The sequence below is a fragment of the Mustela putorius genome, unplaced genomic scaffold, assembly GCF_011764305.1.
Source record: "Mustela putorius furo isolate JIRA1106 unplaced genomic scaffold, ASM1176430v1.1 tig00003909_pilon_pilon_pilon, whole genome shotgun sequence".
NCBI lineage: Eukaryota > Metazoa > Chordata > Mammalia > Carnivora > Mustelidae > Mustela > Mustela putorius.
This window is the reverse complement of record NW_025422057.1, coordinates 40,717,000-40,736,357: the sequence shown is the minus strand read 5'-3', so window position 1 is coordinate 40,736,357 and position 19,358 is coordinate 40,717,000. Positions and strand designations below refer to the sequence as shown.

General features: G+C 54.7%; 1 protein-coding gene and 1 long non-coding RNA gene across 12 annotated transcripts in view; one reads left to right on the top strand and one right to left on the bottom strand.

Annotated features, from left to right (window-relative positions):
* ARHGAP22 (Rho GTPase activating protein 22) overlaps positions 1 to 19,358 on the bottom strand; it is a 166,017-nt gene that overhangs the window by 9,378 nt on the left and 137,281 nt on the right. For 5 of the 10 annotated variants that reach the window (XM_004765839.3, XM_045068987.1, XM_004765840.3 and 2 more), the window contains 2 exons: positions 16,711 to 16,887; positions 2,305 to 2,512 (listed from right to left, as the gene is read on the bottom strand). In XM_004765839.3, the coding sequence (XP_004765896.2) occupies positions 2,305 to 2,512; positions 16,711 to 16,887 (385 nt within the window). Of the gene's footprint in view, positions 1 to 2,304; positions 2,513 to 9,838; positions 10,032 to 16,710; positions 16,888 to 19,358 lie in introns of those variants that run through there. The other 5 variants (XM_004765841.3, XM_045068988.1, XM_004765842.3 and 2 more) reach the window with 3 other exon arrangements.
* On the top strand, positions 10,048 to 19,201 carry LOC123388748. Of its 2 annotated transcripts, XR_006603269.1 has the most exons (3): positions 10,165 to 10,296; positions 18,202 to 18,286; positions 18,737 to 19,201. It is a non-coding gene; the product is annotated as an uncharacterized LOC123388748 (long non-coding RNA). The 2 variants fall into 2 exon arrangements; XR_006603268.1 differs by lacking the exon at positions 18,202 to 18,286 and having other exon boundaries at positions 10,048 to 10,296.

The window sequence follows — 19,358 nt, the reverse complement described above, 5'->3', positions numbered from 1 at the left end:
CAGGCTGGTTTGCCCCCAGTGGAGGGCAGCAACTCTGGGCCTCCTGGCCTCTGGGTCCAGATCCTGGACTGCGGTCTTGGCCCCTCCTCTCAGCTCACCTTCCTGGATCAGCCTGGGCCCGGGTATTTCATCTGCTTTCCTACGGCCCTGGATCTAGACCCTGAGACTGCATCTCCCTCACAGCAGGTGCTCAGGAAAGGTGAGCCTGGGGCCAGGAGAACGTGGCCCTGCTGTCCACAGCTGGTCTCACTGAGTTAAGCCCTAGGGTCTCTTCTGGCTACAGCATTTGGGATTCTGTGGATCAATACACCATATATACTTCAGACTACATACCTAGGGCCCCTCCCTGCCTCAGGTCTGGTGGCTCTCAGTCTGGCCTGGCCACATGGCCCCTGGCTCTGCTCCTTCTAACCTCCTCCAGCCAGCCGTGCTGCTGCCCATGCCCTCCACTGCCTTCCCCCAGGCCTCCTCACCTCCTTCACCAACACCCCCCACTTCCTGGGTACTCGCAGCCCCGGGGGTGCCCAGGCTTGAACCCAGTCTCCATCCCCCACCCACCACTGGAACACTGTGGGTTCGGTGCTGGCCACTGCCGGAGCTAGAGCCCTAGGAGGCTGGAGGAAGGGGCAGGAAGCAGGGGGGATCTACAGGCTTGTGCCCAGGGAAGACGTGGGCAGTGAGAGAAGTATGGCCTAGGCCCTACTGATAGGTCTCCCTTTGGCAGGGAGGTGAGAGTTTTTCTGTCCTGGGCAAGTTGACTCAGAGCAGCCCTCCCACCATTCCATTCTGCCAGCCTCACTGGCTGGAGCACCACCGTGGCTCCTCGAGGCCCTCAGCTTTTGGTGCTCCTGGCCTCTAGCCTGTGCAGCAACCCCAGTTCATAGCACCCTGGCCCACAGGTCCCTGAAGCCAGTCATGTCCAGATCCTCTGCCCCACCCTGGTTTAGGGAGCCTAGCCCGGCACCCTGACTGCCTTGCCTTCTTTCCTCCCTGCCTAGAAACCCACTTCCTCCACTTCTCCTTCCTCCCCTACTCACTGCAGAGCCTCTCCCTTTAAATCGTGGTTGAAGGCTTTCTTGGTGGTACTTGACCCCTCCCCCCACCCCCTCCCCTCCTATACACACTTATCCTGAATCCAGGCACCCTACCCTAGCACCTAAGGAAAACGTTCTGCAGCCCACAGCTCTGTGATGCCCATGAGCTTATAAGCCCCTCTAGGGCAGGTGCCGTCACCTGTCCCGCTCCTTCCCCCGGGACCAGGCTCAATGCGTGTGGTGAAAGGAGACAGGATGCACAGGCAAGGAGGGCAGCCCAGGGGCCCAAATGAGCTTCTGCCCTTACTGTAGGTGTGACTCGGAGAGAGGTGGCTAACCTGAGAGTCCCAGTTTCTCTGCCTGCAAGGTAACGCTTCCATTACTCGATAGCTCTTCTTTCCTAAGGGTGGACCTCCCCTGGGAATGGGATCAGTCTCAGACTCCACATCTACCGACAGACCCTCCAAGCTACCGTGATGGGTCCTGGCAGAAGCTGGAGGCACAAGGGTGCTCTGCGCCAAAAGAAAAGCTGGGAAGTCTGGGGCTGCCAGCAGGAGCCCCTGGGTTTATCCTGGGGGCAGAGGGGGGCCTTGACTGTGAGGGCAGATCTGAGAAGAAAGGGTAGCTCCATGGAGGCCAAGGTGGGCTTGATGCAGAAGAACTTCCTAGGAAGCCCGCTTTAATGGGCAAGGTCCCGTCAGGGAGAAGAGGCCCAAAGTAGCCCCACCTCCAGGGTCATGGTCCTTGGGCTCTTCAGTGAAGTGGACTCTACCCACACAGTGCAGCCCTGGACCCAGGAAGCGCACAATAGTTTAGGACGGGCACTGGGCCAGGACAGGTGGAGGAGACTGGGGAGTTGCTGCTCCATGCTGCCACTGAAAGTGCCCAGGGATGGGTCACCCCAAGGAGGCAGAGCCAAGAGGGAGGCCCTTCAGGAGGCCAAGAGTCCCAAAGGTTTATAAACATCCCCTGGGGTAACAGCCTATGTGAACATGGGTGCGCCTTGCCAGTGACAGGGTCCAGCCCTGAGACGAGGCCCCGGGCTGCTGCCAAGATTCCATGTCCCGTGCTCTGACCATGGTGACTAGGGGCAGGGGGAGCTGACTGAGCACGTGTGCTGCTGTGGGGAGCCATGCCACCCACCATCCTGCCGCCAGGCTTCCTGGATGCCAGCCCACCTCTGCTGCCTGGAGATTGTGTCCTGGGACGAGTCCCCACAGCGGGGGATGGATGGGGATCCCGTCTCTGCCGCTCTCCCCTGGGAGCTCACCTGTCAAACAGTGGCTTCTCCCCACAGTCGAAGGAATCCTGCAGGTCCCTCACCAGGTTGGCCTGGCCGGGCATGCGGAATAGGCCCTCTTCGGTGAGCCCGCGCTCCCGGATGAAGTCCACGCACTGCTCCACCAGCAGGGGGGCCAGACGGGGGCCATACTTCCGCTCGTGGTGGACGGTGTCCTCCAGGCGCTGCCCAAAGATCCCTGGGCACAGAGGGGAGCTGGTCAGGCCCTCAGTGAGCCAGCTCAGCAGTGGGGGGAAGGGCACCTGGGATAATGGGGGACAGAGGGCGTGGTCAGGGCCCAAAGTGGCTCTTTCCCGAGGGAGCGAATCAGAGTCTGGGAGGGCACACACCAGGCAGCTGGACCCTGGGCCACCTGTGACAGGGAACCCGGGGCCTGTCTTGTGTTACAGAATTTAAGTCTGAGGAACTTTTACATGGCCATGAGGAAATAGGAATTATGCGTTTTATTGATTGGTTTGTTTATGCAACACTAACCTCCAAAGAGGAGTGGCTTACATTTAAAAACCCAGGACCATGTCCCCCAAAGGATGCACCCTAGAATGTTCTTAGCAGCACTCTTTGCAATCCCTCCAAATGGGGAACCAGCTGGTAATGCTCATCAGCAGTAGAATGAGCGGGTGTGCCACGGTCTACTCCTACTGTGCAGAACCAGACAGTGATAAGAACAGATGGCGGCGCGCAGCTCTCACAACCAGACAGATGACACGCCGATGGGAAAACATGGCTCAGCACCCTGGATCGCTAGAACAATGCAGGTCAAGCCACGGTGAGGCACTACCCTGCACCCCATTAGGATGGCTGCTATCTGGGGCACCTGGGTGGCTCAGTGGGTTAAATCCACCGCTTTCGGCTCAGGTCATGATCCCAGGGTCCTGGAATCGAGCCCCGCATTGGGCTCTCTGCTCAGCAGGGAGCCTCCTTCCTTCTCTCTCTCTGCCTGCTTTCTCTGCCTACTTGTGATCTCTGTCAAATAAACAAATAAAAAAAATCTTAAAAAAGGATGGCTGCTATCAAAAAAAGCAAAAACAGCAAGTATTAGTGAGGATGTGGAAAGACTGGGAACCCTTGTGTGGTGTTGAAGGGAATGAAAATGGTGCAGTCACTATGGAAAATAGGCAGATGCCTTCAAAAATGTAAAACAGAATTACCCTACGACCCAGCAATTCCACGTCCTGGTACAGAACCAAAGGAACACAATGTAAAGACTTGAACAGATGTTCGTACGCCCATGTTCACAGTATATTATGGATTATATTGAAAAGATAGGGACCACCTGGCTGGCTCAGTTGGTAGGACATGTAACTCCTTATCCCAGGGTCATGAGTTCAAAGCCCTATGCTGGGCATAGGACTTGCTTTAAAAAAGCAAAGCAAAACAAAACAAAAACCAAAGACAGAAACTGAGATACCCAAGTATCCATCAGCAGATACATGGATAAACAAAACGTGGTATATACGTGCAATGGAATATTCTTCAGCCTTAAAAACAAAAAGGAAACGGACACTACACTGGATAAACCTCAAAGACATTGTGACAGTGAAATAAGCCGGCCACAAAAACACAAATACTATATGATTTTACTTATGTGAGGTACTTAGAATAACAAATTCCTAAAGACAGGAAGGAGAATGGTGGTTGCCAGGGGCTGGAGGATGGGGCCGGAGTTTCAGTTTTACAAGATGAAGGAATTCTGGAGCTGGATGGTGGGACAGCGAATGTACTTCATGCCACTGAGCTGTACACTTAAAAATGGCTAAGATGGTCAACATTATCTTAGTTCTATTTTACCAACAATTTTTCAAAAGTTTTTTTAAAAAAAGGGATGCCTGGGTGGCACAGTCAGTTAAGCATCTGACTTTTGGTTTCGCAAGCCCCAGTGTCCGGCACCGTCCTCAGTAGGGAGTCTGCCTCAGATTCTCTCTCCCTCTTCCTCTGCCCTTCCCACTCATGTGCATACCCTCTTGCAAATAATAATTCTTTTTTAAAAAGTTAAAAAAAAATAACTGTGAACAGAAGCCAAACCTAGAGTACCCACCGCATGACTCTAGCCATGTAACGTGCAACACAAGAGCAGGACACGGTCACCCTGAGGGTCAGTGACTAAAAGGGGCACTGGATGTGCTGTTTCTGGACCTGGGCACTGCTTACCCAGCTATGTTCACTTTGAGAGAAATCATTAAACTGTACACTTGTGATTTATACACTTTCCTGTACGCTGCATTTCAAAAACGTTTGCAAAAAAAAAAAAACAAAAACAAAAAAAAAACCCAGGAAGCAAGAGATCCAAAGCATTTAATACAGGACTGGAACGCAAATGAGGGTTGGAGGGAAAGAGGAAGAAGTAGAGGCACTCTGGACTGAGAAGGCCTACAACTAAATATTCAGCCGGCTGAGAGGTTCCTGGCAGTCCAGGCAAAAAGCAGAAGCAGCTGAGATCCATAAAGCAAGCATGCGCGTACTCTCCCCACCCACCTGGGTGATGGTCACAGGATAAACATACTTCTCCCAGCCCTAAGCTCTACGAGGACTTTCAACTGCCCAACATCTTCCATAGGCATGGGTGATGAAGAGACCTTCCCCACAGGGTAGCTTTGGGGGTACCCCAGGGGCATGATGCCAGAACCCCACTCTGTCCAGGCATGTGGCTACCGAGCCCGGGATGGGGAACCAGTCAGGTGAGGGTTCAATCCCTCCCTTGCCACCGAGCACTGGCAGGACTCTGGGCATCTGCTCAGCTCCCCACACAGCTTGAAATAAAATCCATCCGTCCCTAATGCAGGGCCTGGCATAAAGCAGGACTCGGTCAAGGTTCCTTCTCCTCCTGCCTGACCCAAGGACAAAGCCGACAGACTCTGGGGATGAGACTTCTTCCTTCTAGAAGACATGCCCGTGTGGAGTGCACTCAGGGATGCCATCAACACTATAGGGAGCAGTGTGTGCATGTGTGCACCTGTAGGTGGACTCGGACGTGCACGGCCATGCATGTGCGTGCGTGCGGAGAGGACACTGACACAGCTAACAGGGAGACTCGGTACCAGGTGCTGCCCTAAGTGCCTATTTTTCAGCCAGATACCTGGGAGGCCTACGACTTTAAGAGCACACCCAGAGTCACTCAGCATGTGACAGGGTCAAGGTTAAAACCCAGGCAGGCTGCCTCCAGGCCTAGAGAATGTTCTAGGCCACATTGCTGTTCCCCACCCACGCTGGTGCCTGGATACTACCCCCTACCAGTCCTGCGTCCTGTTTCCCCAGTCTTGACCAGCAGTTCCCAAGGATATGGTTACTGGGCAGCAGTCATAGGACACGGGAGGACAAGTTGTCTGCCTCCTGGGACTGGGGGCGGGCGGGGTGGCAGGGACCCTGGCCACAGGCGTGAGGCATGATGGGCCAGTCAACAGCGCTGAGTGCAGGGACTGAAGCTGCCATCAGACTGGCTTGTGGGCTACCTGGGGCAGCTCGGGGAAGCCTGAGGCCACCCCAGGGCCTGGGGTGTCCTGGCCTCTCTGCCCAGCCTGGGAGTGGCCTGAGCTGGTCCCAGGGACACAGAGTCACTGTTCCCTCTCCCTACACTCAGGGCTCAACCACCTACACTCAACAGGCCGCATGGGGCCAAATGCTCTTGTTCAGCTACGGAGATGTGTGCACTATTTTAATAGTAGTTATTTAAAATCAGATTAACAATGAATCTTGGAAAACTGCATCAAAAACTAATGATATATTTTATGGTGACTAACATAACACGATAAAAAAAAGTTTTAATATTTAAAAAAAATACTAAAATCAAGAGATCTCACATGAAAATCTGGATTTCCAGCTTCTCTTGAAAAAAATTCCAAAGATCTGGAGGCACTAGGCCTGAATTCTGAAACACCAACATTGGCGGAGTCCAGTGGCATCTATGCCCACGTTTGTCCAGCACCTGCCACCTCTCCCCAGTCCTCACCGTGCCCTGCTGCCTCACACCTAGCCTAAACTTCACCCATGGGGCTCTGACAGGTGTTCACCCCTTTTGCTTTGACCTCCATGGCACAGACACCCTCAAGGGTAGGGATGAGGTAGGGATGAGGTAGGAGAGGGGTCCTGATTCACAGGACATGGGAATGGGGAACCAACCTGGAGGACATAGGGAGACGGAGAGGAGAAGGGAGTTGAGGGAAATTGGAAGGGGAGGTGAACCACGAGAGGCTATAGACTCTGAAAACCAACCTGAGAGTTTTGAAGGGGCAGGGGGTGGAAGGTTGGGGGAGCCAGGTGGTGGGTACTGAGGAGGGCATGTATTGCATGGAGCACTAGTGTGGTGCAAAAACAATGAATTCTGTTACACTGAAAATAAATAAATAAATATAGATATAGATATAGATAGATACATATACATGTATCTATCTATCTATCTATCTATCTACCTATCTATCTATCTATCTATGAAATGGGGAACCATGTCTGTCATGACCAGAGGCATTTGCTAGGACCTCAAATGAGTAAGCAGTGGACATACAGGGGAAACTGCCCAGGAGCGGGGGTGGGGACGGGGACGCTGGCTGCGGTTGCACACTCATTGCCTGCCTCCCTCCCCACTTGCACACGCGCCCCTTTCTTGTCAGCTCTACCCACTACTCAAGTGCCCTCAATGTGTCTGCTGTCCTGCTGCCCGGCCGGTGCACAGACTTCTGCCTGGATGTCTTCCTCTTCAGTCTGCACAAATTTCCTATAAGCCCTTGCCAACAGCTTAGATGTTCTCTCCTATGTGAGCTATGAGTGCGGGAACACTCACCTCTGCCCACACCCTCACCGGGAGCCACCCATGGTCCTGAACTAGTGGCGGCCTGGGAGCAGAGGTCAAAGGAGCACCCAGTGAAGCCAGGTGATTGATCTAGGGCTCCTGCACTCAGCTCCCCATGCTGGGCTCACAGGTGACTGAAGGCCACAGTCAGGAAGAGACACACGGAGGAGAGGAATTCTAAAACTCCCTCCAGAGACCCACAAAACAGGTAAACCCATCCAGCCTCCTCTAGGCTCTAGCCCTTCCTGATCTCCCGGCTCCTGTCCGCTGACATCCTTCTATCTGTCCATCTGTCCAACTACGCTTCACCCCCTCGCACTCACGCCTCACCCTGCTCCCCCCAGGGCTGGAAATGGGCACATCCTACCAGGGCCTACGCAGCTGAACACTCCTCGCCGCCTCCCTCCTCCCCCGCCAGGAGCAAATGCAACAAAGCTGGGAGACCATGTCCTGCCCCACCTTCCTCTAGGGTGCAGACCTGGGCCAGACAGAGAGCAGCGACTTCAGGGCTAGCCCCCATCTCTGAGAGTCCCCTCCCAAACTCAGAACAGACAGGGCCTCCCTGTGAACCCCTCCTCACCATTCACCTGCCCTCCTAGATGGGGCTGGGAGCCAGCAAAGGGAAGTCTGTAGGGCCCCGTGGCACTTCCAAATAGAGGGGATTTGGGGGGAAGAGGGGACACGGACACTGGGATGCAAGGATGAGGAGGAGAGAAGCAGGCAGGCTGGAGTCAGGCATGGGAGCAGAGGCCCCAGGGCAGATCTTTGTGGGAGTCTGATGTGCACCACAGGGCTTGGAGGGTGGCCTTGAGGGAGTGTAGTTGAAGAGCCAAGGACCGGCCGCTGTGGTGAGCGCTGACCTCCCATGTTGCTCAGGGGCTTTGGGAAATGGCCACACTGCCCCACAGGGTCTCCGAGTGCTGAGCCTGGTGACAGGACTGGGCTGGGGTGGGGGTGGAGACACAGGCAGCAGGTGACAGTCACCACTGAAGGCCACGAAGACCAAGATTCTGAGCCTACATGCGCACTAGTCTGGGCATACGTCCCACCTGAGCTACTGAGGAGAGGAATGGCCTCCTTTCCTGGGCCTCAGTTTCTCCATCTAGAAAATGGGATGACTGTATGGTCTCTAAGAGACTGCCCTGAGGCCCTGCCCGAGGCACCAGCAGGCCCTGGACCAGAGCCCATATCCCCAGCACGGCCATGGGAGCCCTGCAGGAGACTTTGTGCAGCCTTCGGGTAGAAGATGCCCCTTCACGTCCATCCGGGAGAGAGGATCTGTGGAGCACCGAGGGAAAGCTCACTCCAGCTCAGTGTCCTCGGGCTGCCTTCCCAGCTGTCCACCTCCTGGAGGCCACCTGTACTCAGGCTACAGAGCCTGGCCTCCTACTGCCAGGGGGCCTTGCCCACCCCTCCCCTGGCAGGAGTCCCTCTGGCAGAGCCTGGTAGGGCTGGGAGCAGCCGCCCTGAACTCCCTTAGCCCTCCTGGCACATCTCGGAAGGGAGCCATGCCAAGAACCAGTTCCAGTAGGTTTGGCAGATCCCTGGAAACCCAGCCAGTGTGCCGGTTCCTCGAGGTCCCAGCCCACGCTCTTCACAAAGCTCCGGCGTTGCCACCAGAGAGGAAACTGGCAGAGGCAGCCTCTCCTGTGGATGAACCTGCTGATGGGCTCAGAGCTGGGCCTTCTTGCCTGCCAGCTCTCCCCCCGCAAACCCCTGCTCTCACTCCCCTCGCCCCAGAAGCCCACACCAGAGCAGGAAGTCTCAGGCCATAAGCAGGGCAGCCTGCTGGCGCAGATCCCTGTCCCCAAGGGCCTTGGGCACAGTCCTCAGTCTCTCTGCCACTTCACCAGGCTGGAGAGCGCACCACCGCAGGCACTCGGAAGCAGGTGGGTGGTACAGGTGGCCTTTTTCTGACCCAGGAGGGCCAGCCCAGGGCCATGGCTCTGTGGGCTCCCCAGGGCCCAGCAGGAAAGGGAGGCAGGTGGCATTCCCTCTCAGGCAGATTCCTGAGCAGAGACTTAAGGTCTCTCCTACCATGCTCTCGCTCTCTCTATTTGGGGGACTGTAGGACACGTTGGGGGGGGGGGTGTCAGGCCACATCAGGGAAAAGACACAAGGAGGAAAAACCTTAAACTCTCCAGACCTGCAGAGTTTGGGAAGCCCCTTCCTGCTCTCAGCTCTCCTACCAACGTTTGTCAACCCACCATTCCTGCACGGTGTCTATCCAGGCGCCTGGCCCTGCTCCAGGAAACCAACACACCGGGCTGTGACACCGCCTCACCCACCGACAGGCTGACACCAGCCAGGAGGAAGGAGTACAGCAAGAGGCAAACCTCACCTCGCCGCTGCCGCCGGGTCCTGGCCAGGGCGGGTCAGCCCCGGGGCGGAGGATCCCCTTCCGGCTGGTGGTAGCCAGCCCCGCGCCCCGCCACAGTGGCCCCCCTGAGTCCCGGGGCGTAAGGGGGCGGCAAACGTGGGACGAGCACTGGGCTTGGAGTCCGGAGCCCCCATCCCACTCGGTCCCCGCTCCGGTCCTCCGGGCCACCACCCTGGACCCCAGATAGGGGGAGCGAGCGGCCTCCGCCTCTCTCGCCGCGAACATGCACGCGCCCGGGGCACCCCGACCCTCGCGCGCCCCCCGCCGCGCCCCCGCGAGACGCATGCGCCGCGCCCTCCTCGCCCGCGGCCCCGCTCGCGGCCCCGCTCCCGGTCCCGCGCTACCTGGGGCGGCGGGCGCGCAGCAGGCGGGCAGGCGGCAGGGCGGCCGCCGGCAGGCGCAGCACCGGGAGAAGGCCCGCGCGGCCGGCATCAGGCCCATGGCGCGCCCGGTGCGGCGGCGCAGGAATGCCCGGCACGCACGCAGGTAGCGTCTTGCCCGCCGCTCGCCTGCCCCGGGCCCCCGGACCCTGCAGGGAGGGCGGGAGGGAGGGCCTGCGCTCTCGAGTTCCCGAGATGCCACGCCTGGAGTTGGCCCTCGGGAGAGCTCCCCGTTCAGACGTCTCACCCTCTTTTCCCCGAATGCTGGATGGGACCAGGCTCCGCAGGAATGAATGCCGGCAGCAGCTCCCAAAGAGGGTCCTTTCCTCCCGGGGCGCCGAGGACTCACTCTAGCAGCTCCTGTTCCCCGCAGGCTGGGAGGCAGGTGTTCCGGTGTAACAGCGGAGGCCCAGGAAGGTCAGGTAATTCATCCGGCCCACCCAGCCTGGGGAGTGCTGAGCTCGGATCTAAAGCGGGCTCCTGCCTTTGGAGATGGGGCTTGGGACTTAAAAGTCGGGTATCTTGAGCAGCCCTGAGAGCTAGTATTAATGTCCTATTTTACAGACGTAGCGGCTAAAGCCTAGAGCGGTTGTGTAATTTTCCTAAGGTCACGCAGCTAGTAATTGGACAGACCTTCTGTCCAAACCTAAAATGCCCTTCTGCAGAGATGCGTTCTGTCAAAGGCAAGATGGTGTCCCAGGAAAATGAGCCCACAGCCCTGTACTTCCAAAGTTTGAAGAGTGGACAGATAGCTAGAAGGGTGGTGGCTGGAAACGGAGTGTGTGGGGCAGGGATCCCTCTTCTTGCTCTACCAAGCGGGGCTGGGGCAAGGATGAGGCAATATGACACTCAGCACAGGCGCAGAACTTAAGGCATTCACCACATTCTAAAACACAGGGTCACAGAACGTGGGCCCCAGACCAGCAGCACTACCCGCACCTGCCAGCCTGTTGGAAATAAAAATTCCAGCGCAACAAGTGAGCAGGAAGCCCGCGGGTGGAGCCAGTAGCCTACTTTCTCAGGCCTTCCTCTGGGTGACTCTGATCCTGGCCAACACTTGAGAACACTGCTGTGTGCCTCCAGATTTACTTTCCTGGTTATCGGCCCTCTGTGGAGTGGGATAGAAGATCCCTCTCATCTCTTTTGCCCTGCCACGTGCCTTGGCTGCAGAGGGCAGATGTGCTGTGTTTGCTGATGCGTCAGGGCTACCTAGTACTGCGAGTGCACCTGGGAGGCTCAGTCCCTTAAGCATCTGTCTTGGGCTCAGGTCATGATCTCAGGGTCCTGGGATTGAGCCCTGCATCAGGCTCCCTGCTCAGTGAGGAGCCTGCTTCCCCCTCTCTCTCTCTGCCTGCCACTCCCCTTGCTAGTGCGCTCTCTCTCTTTCTGTCAAATAAAGATATAAAATCTTAAAAAGAAAAGAAATCCACTGTTATTAAAAAAGAGAAAGAGAGAGTGCTAAGTACTTTGCATCAATCTTCTCTCCTGATTCCCCTGACAATCCTGCCAAGAAGACACTCTTATTCCCATTTTGCAGAAAAAGACAGAGAGGGTAACTGGCATACCCAGGGTCACACAAGTGAAGGACAGAGCCAGATCACACGAGACCACAGCCCAGTGCTGAAATCTGTGCTCACTCTGCCTCCTCTCAGGCATCAGTGCAACATCAGACCCACCCTCAGGGCTTGCAGTCCTCTCCAATACCCAGGCAAATGCCCACCAGATAGATGCCAGGCAGCCCTGGCTACTCTGTGGGTCCCTCCTTTCCTGTCACAGTGAGCTGGCTAGGAGGGGCTGCCCCTGTTCCCAGAGCTGGGCACAGAAGTCCAGACATCCACAGGAGAGTGCTGCCCTCTTCACAAGAGCAAGTCTTCTGATCCATGAACATGGGATGTCTTCCTGTTTACTTCGGTATGTTTCAATTTTTTCAACAATCTTTTATCACTTTCAGAGCAGTAAGTTTTTACTTCTTTTGATACATTGATTCCTAACTATTATTTGGGATGCTACTGTAAACAAAGTTGTCTTAATTTCATTTTCAGTTTGCTCTTTGCCCCTGAACAGAAATACAACTCATTTGTGTATGCTGACCTTATATCCTGCAGTCTTGCTGTATTTTTTTGTGATGTCTAATTGTTTTCTAATGGATTTCTTAAGATTTTCTGTACATGAGATCATGTTATCTGCAAATAAGAGATAGATTTACTTCTTTCTTCCTTTCTAATCCAGATGTATTATATGTCATTTTCTTGCCTAACTGCTCTGGCTAGAACCTCCAGAACAGTGCTGATTCAAGTGAGAAAAGTGAGAATGCACATCTTCTTCCTGATCTCAGAGAAGGCTCCAGTATTCTTCCATAAGTATGATGTTGCCTGTGAGTTTTTTTGTAGATACCCTTTGTCAAGTTGAGGAAATTCCTTTCTATCCTTATCCCTAGACCCTGGCAAGTTTTTATTATGGGAGGGTACCAGACTCTATTAAGTGCTTTTTCTGAGTCTACTGAGATGATCAAGTGGTTTTTGTCCTTTCTTCTCTTGGTGTATTATACTTGTTTCTTTTCAGGTGTTAAACCACCCTTGCATTCCTGGGATAAATCTCATTCGGTCACGGTGTACTGTCCTTTCATATATTGCTGGATTCAGTTTGTAGGCATTTTGTTGAGGATTTTTATATCCATGAGAGCTATTGGTGCCCTAGCCCTTCTTCTCTCCCTCTGCTGTACCATCAGCCTTTTTTGAATTGCTGTTTTATCTCCCAACTGAAACAAAACAAAACAATCCAATCCTCTCTTTACCTGACTTTGTCTCCAGCTATTGTCCCATTCTTGAAACCCTTGGTTATTCTCACACTCTAATTCCCCTCCTGTTGTCCTTTCTCACGGACCCCCTGTTTTCAGGCTTTATCTCCACTACTGCACTAGAACCATAGGTGCCCAAGGCAGCAGGGAGCTGAGCTCAAACCTGGTCCTCTGCTGTCCCTACACTTTGCTCCAAGGGGTCTCGCCCAGCCTCATGGCTTCAAACCCCTTCTATGTGTCAACAGTCCCCAAATACTTTCTCCAACCCAGTCCTCTCTCCAAGTCTCTAGACTTAAATGTTTAATTGTTTGCTGGACATTTAAACTTAAGTCTCCAACAGGTATCTCAGACTAAGCTCCAGTGTGATCTCTCTATCTGCATGGCAAACACTGCACTTCCTCTGGTCTTTCTCATTTCAGTTAATGACTAATCCATCTCTCCAGCTGCCTGGACCAGAACATCTTGGGATTACCCTTGACTTCACTCATTCCCATATACCTTTCTTCCATTCCAACAGGGAAGTACTACTGCCTTTATCTTAAAATATATCAAGAATTCGATTCCTTCTCATCATCAGGACCATCTGGGACCAAGCTGTCATCATCTCTCACTGGCATTATTGAATGATGAGCCCCTAACTGATCTCCCTGTTTCTGTCCTTGCCTGCCGTCTTTGATCCAGTCTCAACATGTGGCCGAAGGGATCCTGTCAGAACCCAAGTCAGGCTCTGCCATTCTTTGTTCAAAACCCGCCCATGGCACCAAGGTGCTCAGGAAAAGCAAGAGTCACCATGACCCCAAGGCCCCACCAATTTACATCCCCACCGCCTCTCTGACCCGTTTCCCGCTCACTCTCTCTTCGCAGACTCTGCTCCAGGCACACTGGCTTCCTTGCTGCTCTTCCCACGTGGACACTGCTGCCTCTGCCTCCGGAATTCTCTGTTCAGATATATGTGTAATTCACCCTTTCATCTCCTTTACTCAAAGACCATGAAACTCTGACACCGTCATTCTTGCTTGTCCTCCCCACCTTATCTTTCTCCACTGAACTCAATGGGTTTCCTTATCTGACTCGTTCCCAGGTTTCTCCACAATGAGGGCAGGGACCTTGTCTGTCCTGCTCACTGTTGTATCCCCAGCCCCTAGAACACATTCCCAAGTGAACGAATGACTGGTGGAATGAATGAATGAGTGCCCAGACAAGAGGAACCGCAGTCAGGGCCGCCTGTGAGCAGACCATCCGTGGTAACAGGCTCTGCTGACCCCGTGTGTCTGCCCCCCCACCTGCCCCGCTTGCTCTGTGGGGACAGGCGGGCACTCCCCTGACTGCAGCAGGCACACTGCCCATTCCCGCCTGTCAGAGGAGGCCCGCTCTGCGCCAGAGCAAACACACTTGAAAGGGCTCACAGACTCCGTGATTAACAGCGAAAGAAGGACTGATCCTCTAAGCCTCCTTTCCAGGGGAACCCAGGCTAATAACAGCTTTGCCAGGAAAGCAGCAGAGGCTGACTGCGCCCACCTAGGAGTGCCCACGACTTGCCCAGACATGTCGGCCATCGCTAAGCCCTGGGATTTCTGCATTTCCTCCACGCTTCGGGTAGAAAGGAGATAAGCGCCTTTGATGGCGGTTCCTGTTTTAATTCTTACTTGCTCTTCAGCTCACAGCTTGAAGAATTTGATAAAGGCTGAGGGGCAGAGGGAGGGATGGATCTGGACCGTTAACCACCCACACTTGGCAGGCGCTCCCTAGGGCACACATTTCCACCAGGGACGTGCGTAGAAATGGAGCTGCTGGGGCCTGGGTGTGCATGGTGTCCGATGTCACAGATGCCGCGGGCTTCCCCAGCGAGACACACAGGTGCCTGGAGCGCTCAGTCCTGCTCACCACTTGGAACCACCCAGTTTCCCTTTAGCCTTTCTGGCGGGTAGAGCGCTTTTCCACGCACCTCCCTGCTCACCAGTGCGGTCGAGCGCCACTGCCTGGGTTCGCTGGTCGCGAGCAGTTCTATTTCGGTGAAGGGGCTGTTCGCGTCTCCTGCCCAGGCTTCTGCCATCTTGCCAGTCTTTGCAGGAGTTTGAGGAATAAATCGTCCGATAGCTGCATGTGCAGCAGATACCTCCCGCCCTGTAAGCTTGTCTTTTCATTTTCTTAATCTGCCTTTCGAGAACAGACATCCTTCCTTCTGTGGAGGACAATTGATCACATTTTTCCTACGAGATTGAGGACTTTTTGAATCTCTCCCTACCCCAAGGTCACGATGACGAATCCTTTCTCCGGTTCCAAGCTGGCACTGTCATAATCAAAGTCCAGCTGCAGGGAGGTCTGCCTCTGGGCTCTACTTCATTCCACGGGTCCAATTTCAACCGTCCTGCGCTGAAGGAAGTCTGGGAAGGCTGCAGAAATCCCTGAGTGGGCTTGGGTCTGGGGTCAAAGCCGCTGCAGACGCCAGGGGCAGGGAGGCCAAGGCTAACGGTGTGAGGCCATTTATGCCGCACAGGAGAGCACCTGACTTTGATATTCTATCAACTCTCCTCCATGAGGATCCGTGGCTCTAGGGAAGGTGGTCGGGGAGGCTGCAGCTGGCAACGGCAGAGGAGAGAGGGCGAGGGGAGGCGTGAGGAAGGGGCTCAGCCTATAGCGCACCCAGGGTCTGGAGATGGGCTCCGAGCCCCACAGGCGAGCTTCAGCCCCTGCCTGACTCTCCACCATTCAGACACTGTGTGGGGGAGAGAGGACGTCCACAGCTCGAACGGTCACAGGCCAGAAGCCCCCGGTCTCCACATCAGCAGGGAGTGGAGCCCCAGCCCAGGCACCATGGAGACCCCTTCTGAAAGCTCTTTCATGATGACTGTGGAGGGATACCAACCTATAGGAACAGCAGCTGTACAACAGGGGCCACACACAACCTATAGAAACAGCAGCTGCACAACAGGGGCCACACTTCCTTGCTCTCGCACCTCACGTCCCTCAGCAAAGCTCAGCAGCAACAACTTCAGAACACACCTGTGGCTGACCTCTCCTCACCATCTCCTCCACTCCCACACCAGCCCGGGTCCCTGTCACCCGTGTCTGAGGGCTGTTTCAGCATGCTATATCCACTCTTGTCTCTCGATGCTCCACCCTCATGCGGTGGCCAGGCAGCCCTTTATAAATCTAAGTAAGGGCATATCTATCGCCGCTCAGAGCCCTCCTGGTGCCCCATCAATTTAGAATAAAATCTGAGATCTCCAGCATGTCCCCAAGGCCTCGATGACCTCACCTGCCCTCTATCTTCCACTCTCCCATCCTCGCTCCCTCAGACCCACTCGCCTTCCTGAGATTCCCTGTGCTCACATCACTCATGACCACCTCAGGGCCTTTGCACTTGCTGACTGCTCTGCCTGAATACTCCTCATCCAGCATTCCGCTGGCTCTCCTGGCCACTTCATTGAGATGGCTGAGCGACAGCATCTAACCCAGCGTCCCCTCTCATCCTACGGAGCTTTACTTCATTATGCTTCTCGCTACCAAACATCATGTGACACCTTTACATGAGAGGATGGAGAGGGCGGAGGAATTCTCTATGTTGTTTATCACTGAATTCCTAGCACCTGGGATAAGTCCAGGAACACTTCAGGCATCCAATAAGTGCTCTTAAGGCGGAAAGGAGTAGACGGCAGCCACTGCTGTCAAATGGGGACACGGGAGCAGGCTGTGTGGGCAGCCCTACATGGCTGCAGGGAGCACGGCAGGGGGATGGGCCCCAGGCCTAGTGCACACCACCGCATGAACACCTGCTGTCCAGCAGGGCCCTGCGCACAGGGAGGCAGGTACGCACCCTCCACAGTATTCTTGTTGGAGGAGGGCATGTTTTGAAATGTTGCCCTGATGTCCCCTGCTGCTGCCCCCCAGGTGCACGGGAGGTGTGACTCCTGGCGGCTGGCAGCAGAAGACCAGACTGGCATACCCGCTGGAGGCTGCTCGGGACACAGCCAGCAAGCCCTGGGCAAGAGGGGTCTTTGCAGGCTCGGTGCAGAGCTGGGGAGGGGGGCAAGATTACCTGAAGGCAAGGGTTCTAGAGGGTGAGCATGCGATCTACGGGCAGTACCTCCGCCAAGTGGGGCCCAGATGACCCGGCGGATGGCCTGCACCCAGTCCTCCATGTCGCGCTGGGAGCTGGCCATGAGCAGGAGCGCCTCGGGGTTGGCCGGCACCTTCTCCCGCTCCCCGGCACCACCTGCAAGACAGGAGACACAGGCTTACTACAGGGAATCCTGCACAACCGTGATCCGGGGTACAGGCTCCCACCGCACCCTCCACCCCGCCGGGGCGGGGTGGGAGAAGGCCGCCTCTCCCAGACCGGCTCAAACTTTCTGGTTCCGATTTGTCAGCCCCCGCGTCCCACTCTGCCTACCCCTTTCACACTTTTTGAAGCCTTTCCAGGTTTCAGTGTTCTCCTTTGGTCTTTGTTACATTTCTACCTCGAAACGGAAATCATTAGAGCACCTGGGCACTGTTAGGGAAAAAGCGCTCTGATCTGAGGCCAGCCGGGAGAAGTGCAGAACCCAGAGCACCCTGGCTATGTATTTTGTTTTGTGATCGCTTTCTGCCTCCTAGTCCTCAGGGCAACACTGCTCTGTGGTTTTTGTTTGTTTGTTTTTTAAGATTTTATTTATTTATTTGACAGAGAGAGAGAACACAAGCATGGGGAGTGGGAGAGGGAGAAGCAGGCTTCCCGCAGAGCAGGGAGCCCGATGCGGGGCTCGATCCCAGCACTCCAGGATCATGACCTGAGCCGTAGGCAGACGCTTAACGACTGGGCCTTAACTTGGGCTCTGACATCGCAGCCGCCCTCCTTCCCCAGCCTGACGGTGAGACCTGACTCTCCAGAAGTAACACTACAGAGGCTCGACATTAAACCAGCGTGGAGCAAAACATTCCAGCATCCTCCACCTATTCCCCCTACTCACAGCTAGACACTGGGTCGTTTAATCTAAAGGCAGAGGGTGGCAAAGCTCTGACAGATGTTCATTAGGTGAATTTGTCCCTAATTCTTGCTCCTGTGGTTCTTACATTTTCATGTGTAAATGACCTAATCTTTGGGATGTACCCACAACCCAGTTATACTGAACTTTATAGGTGACTTAAGGGATGTTCTAGAATAATCTTGTTTTTGTTCATCCCCAACATCCCGCAATATGTAACTCCCCCATGTATTGGCTTGTGGCCCCAGAACCTCAGACCCTACACAGGACTGTCTGCGGGGGTCGGCAAGGGGAGTGTGAATCCCAGAGACCTGGGTTCTTGAGGGGCTGAGACAGCAGTTAGGGAGAACAGTGAGACCCAGGACACCTGTTGCTAGAGCCCGCAGCCCCGGGATGGAGACCAGACAGGAGCAAGTGCTTTCTGAGCACTTGGTACCTGCTTGGGACTCTTCTAGAAGCTGCAGACACTTAAGTGGACAAAGCTGACAGACACACCAGCCCTCCTAGGATACTTTCATCTTCACAAAGACTGTGGAAGGAGGTACTATTAATTTATGCATTTTTAGATGGGGAAAGGAAGACACCGAGTGATTCCAGAACTGGCTTGACAGGCCTGTCTGACGGCGGTCACGGCAAAGCCCCCAAGGACCAGTAAGCAGAGGAGAGTGCTCTGAGAGCTAGAGCACGGGCGGGTGTGTCCTCACTGTCTGGAGAGGCCTGTGCAGCCCAAAGCTTAGGAGGGTGGCAAGCAAGGAGACAAGTTTGCCTTGCCAGGGTCCCAGGATGCCTTCTGCACACTCAGGCCCTGTCCCTGCTGGGCAGCAGGGCTGTGGAGGTGGAGGGGAGGGGAGCCAGGGACAGAGAGAGGAGAGCCTGAAGCCAGACAGGCGGTACCCAAGGCTCAGTGGGCTGCCACTGAGGTGGGGAGGGTGGGGGAGGGGAAGCCAAATGCCACCAGGAAGCTTCTCTGAACGCATCTCAAGAGAACTCAGAAGAAAGGGATCTAGGACTCCCAAGAATTTGTTGTAGTTACTTGCTTGTCCTCAATATGCACTTTCGTACTTCATCTTGACTTCTTGTTTTAAATTCTTTTTCTTCAAGGGAGCCACTCCTGTCATATAAGCTTCATTTGAGTTCCCACCAAACTTGTCTCCGTCCTGCCCAGAGGTCGTCAGGCTCTCTCCCGCCCAGCTGCCCTCCTGCCACTCTGAGCCTGCACGTCTTCTTGAATGTTGATGTGTGCATATTTTTATATACCCATGTTCAACTTTTAAGAAATGGCCACAACTGACTTCCCCAGCGAGGGCACCATTCCGCTGCCAGCCAGCAGAGGACGAGAGCTCCAGACTTCACTGGCCAGCACCCGGGCTTGTCCGTCTTCCTACTCCCGGCCACTCTGATGGGTGTGCAGAGGGACAGCGCCGTGTTTGAATTTCCAGCTCTCAAACGACGAATGATTATGGACACCTTTTATGTACTTCACTGCCACCTGTGTCTCTCCTTCAGTGAAATCTCTGTTGAAATCATTTGTCCATTTTTTGAAATGGATTGTTCATTTTTGCCTCATTGAGTTTGGAGAGTTCTTTACATATTCCGGATACAAGTCCTTTATCCTCTCTGTGCTCTGCAAATCTTTCTCCCATCTGTGCCTCTTTTTTTGTTCTCTTAAGAGGGTCTTTACAAGAGCAGAAGGTTTTTTTTGTTTTTTGTTTTAGATTTTTAT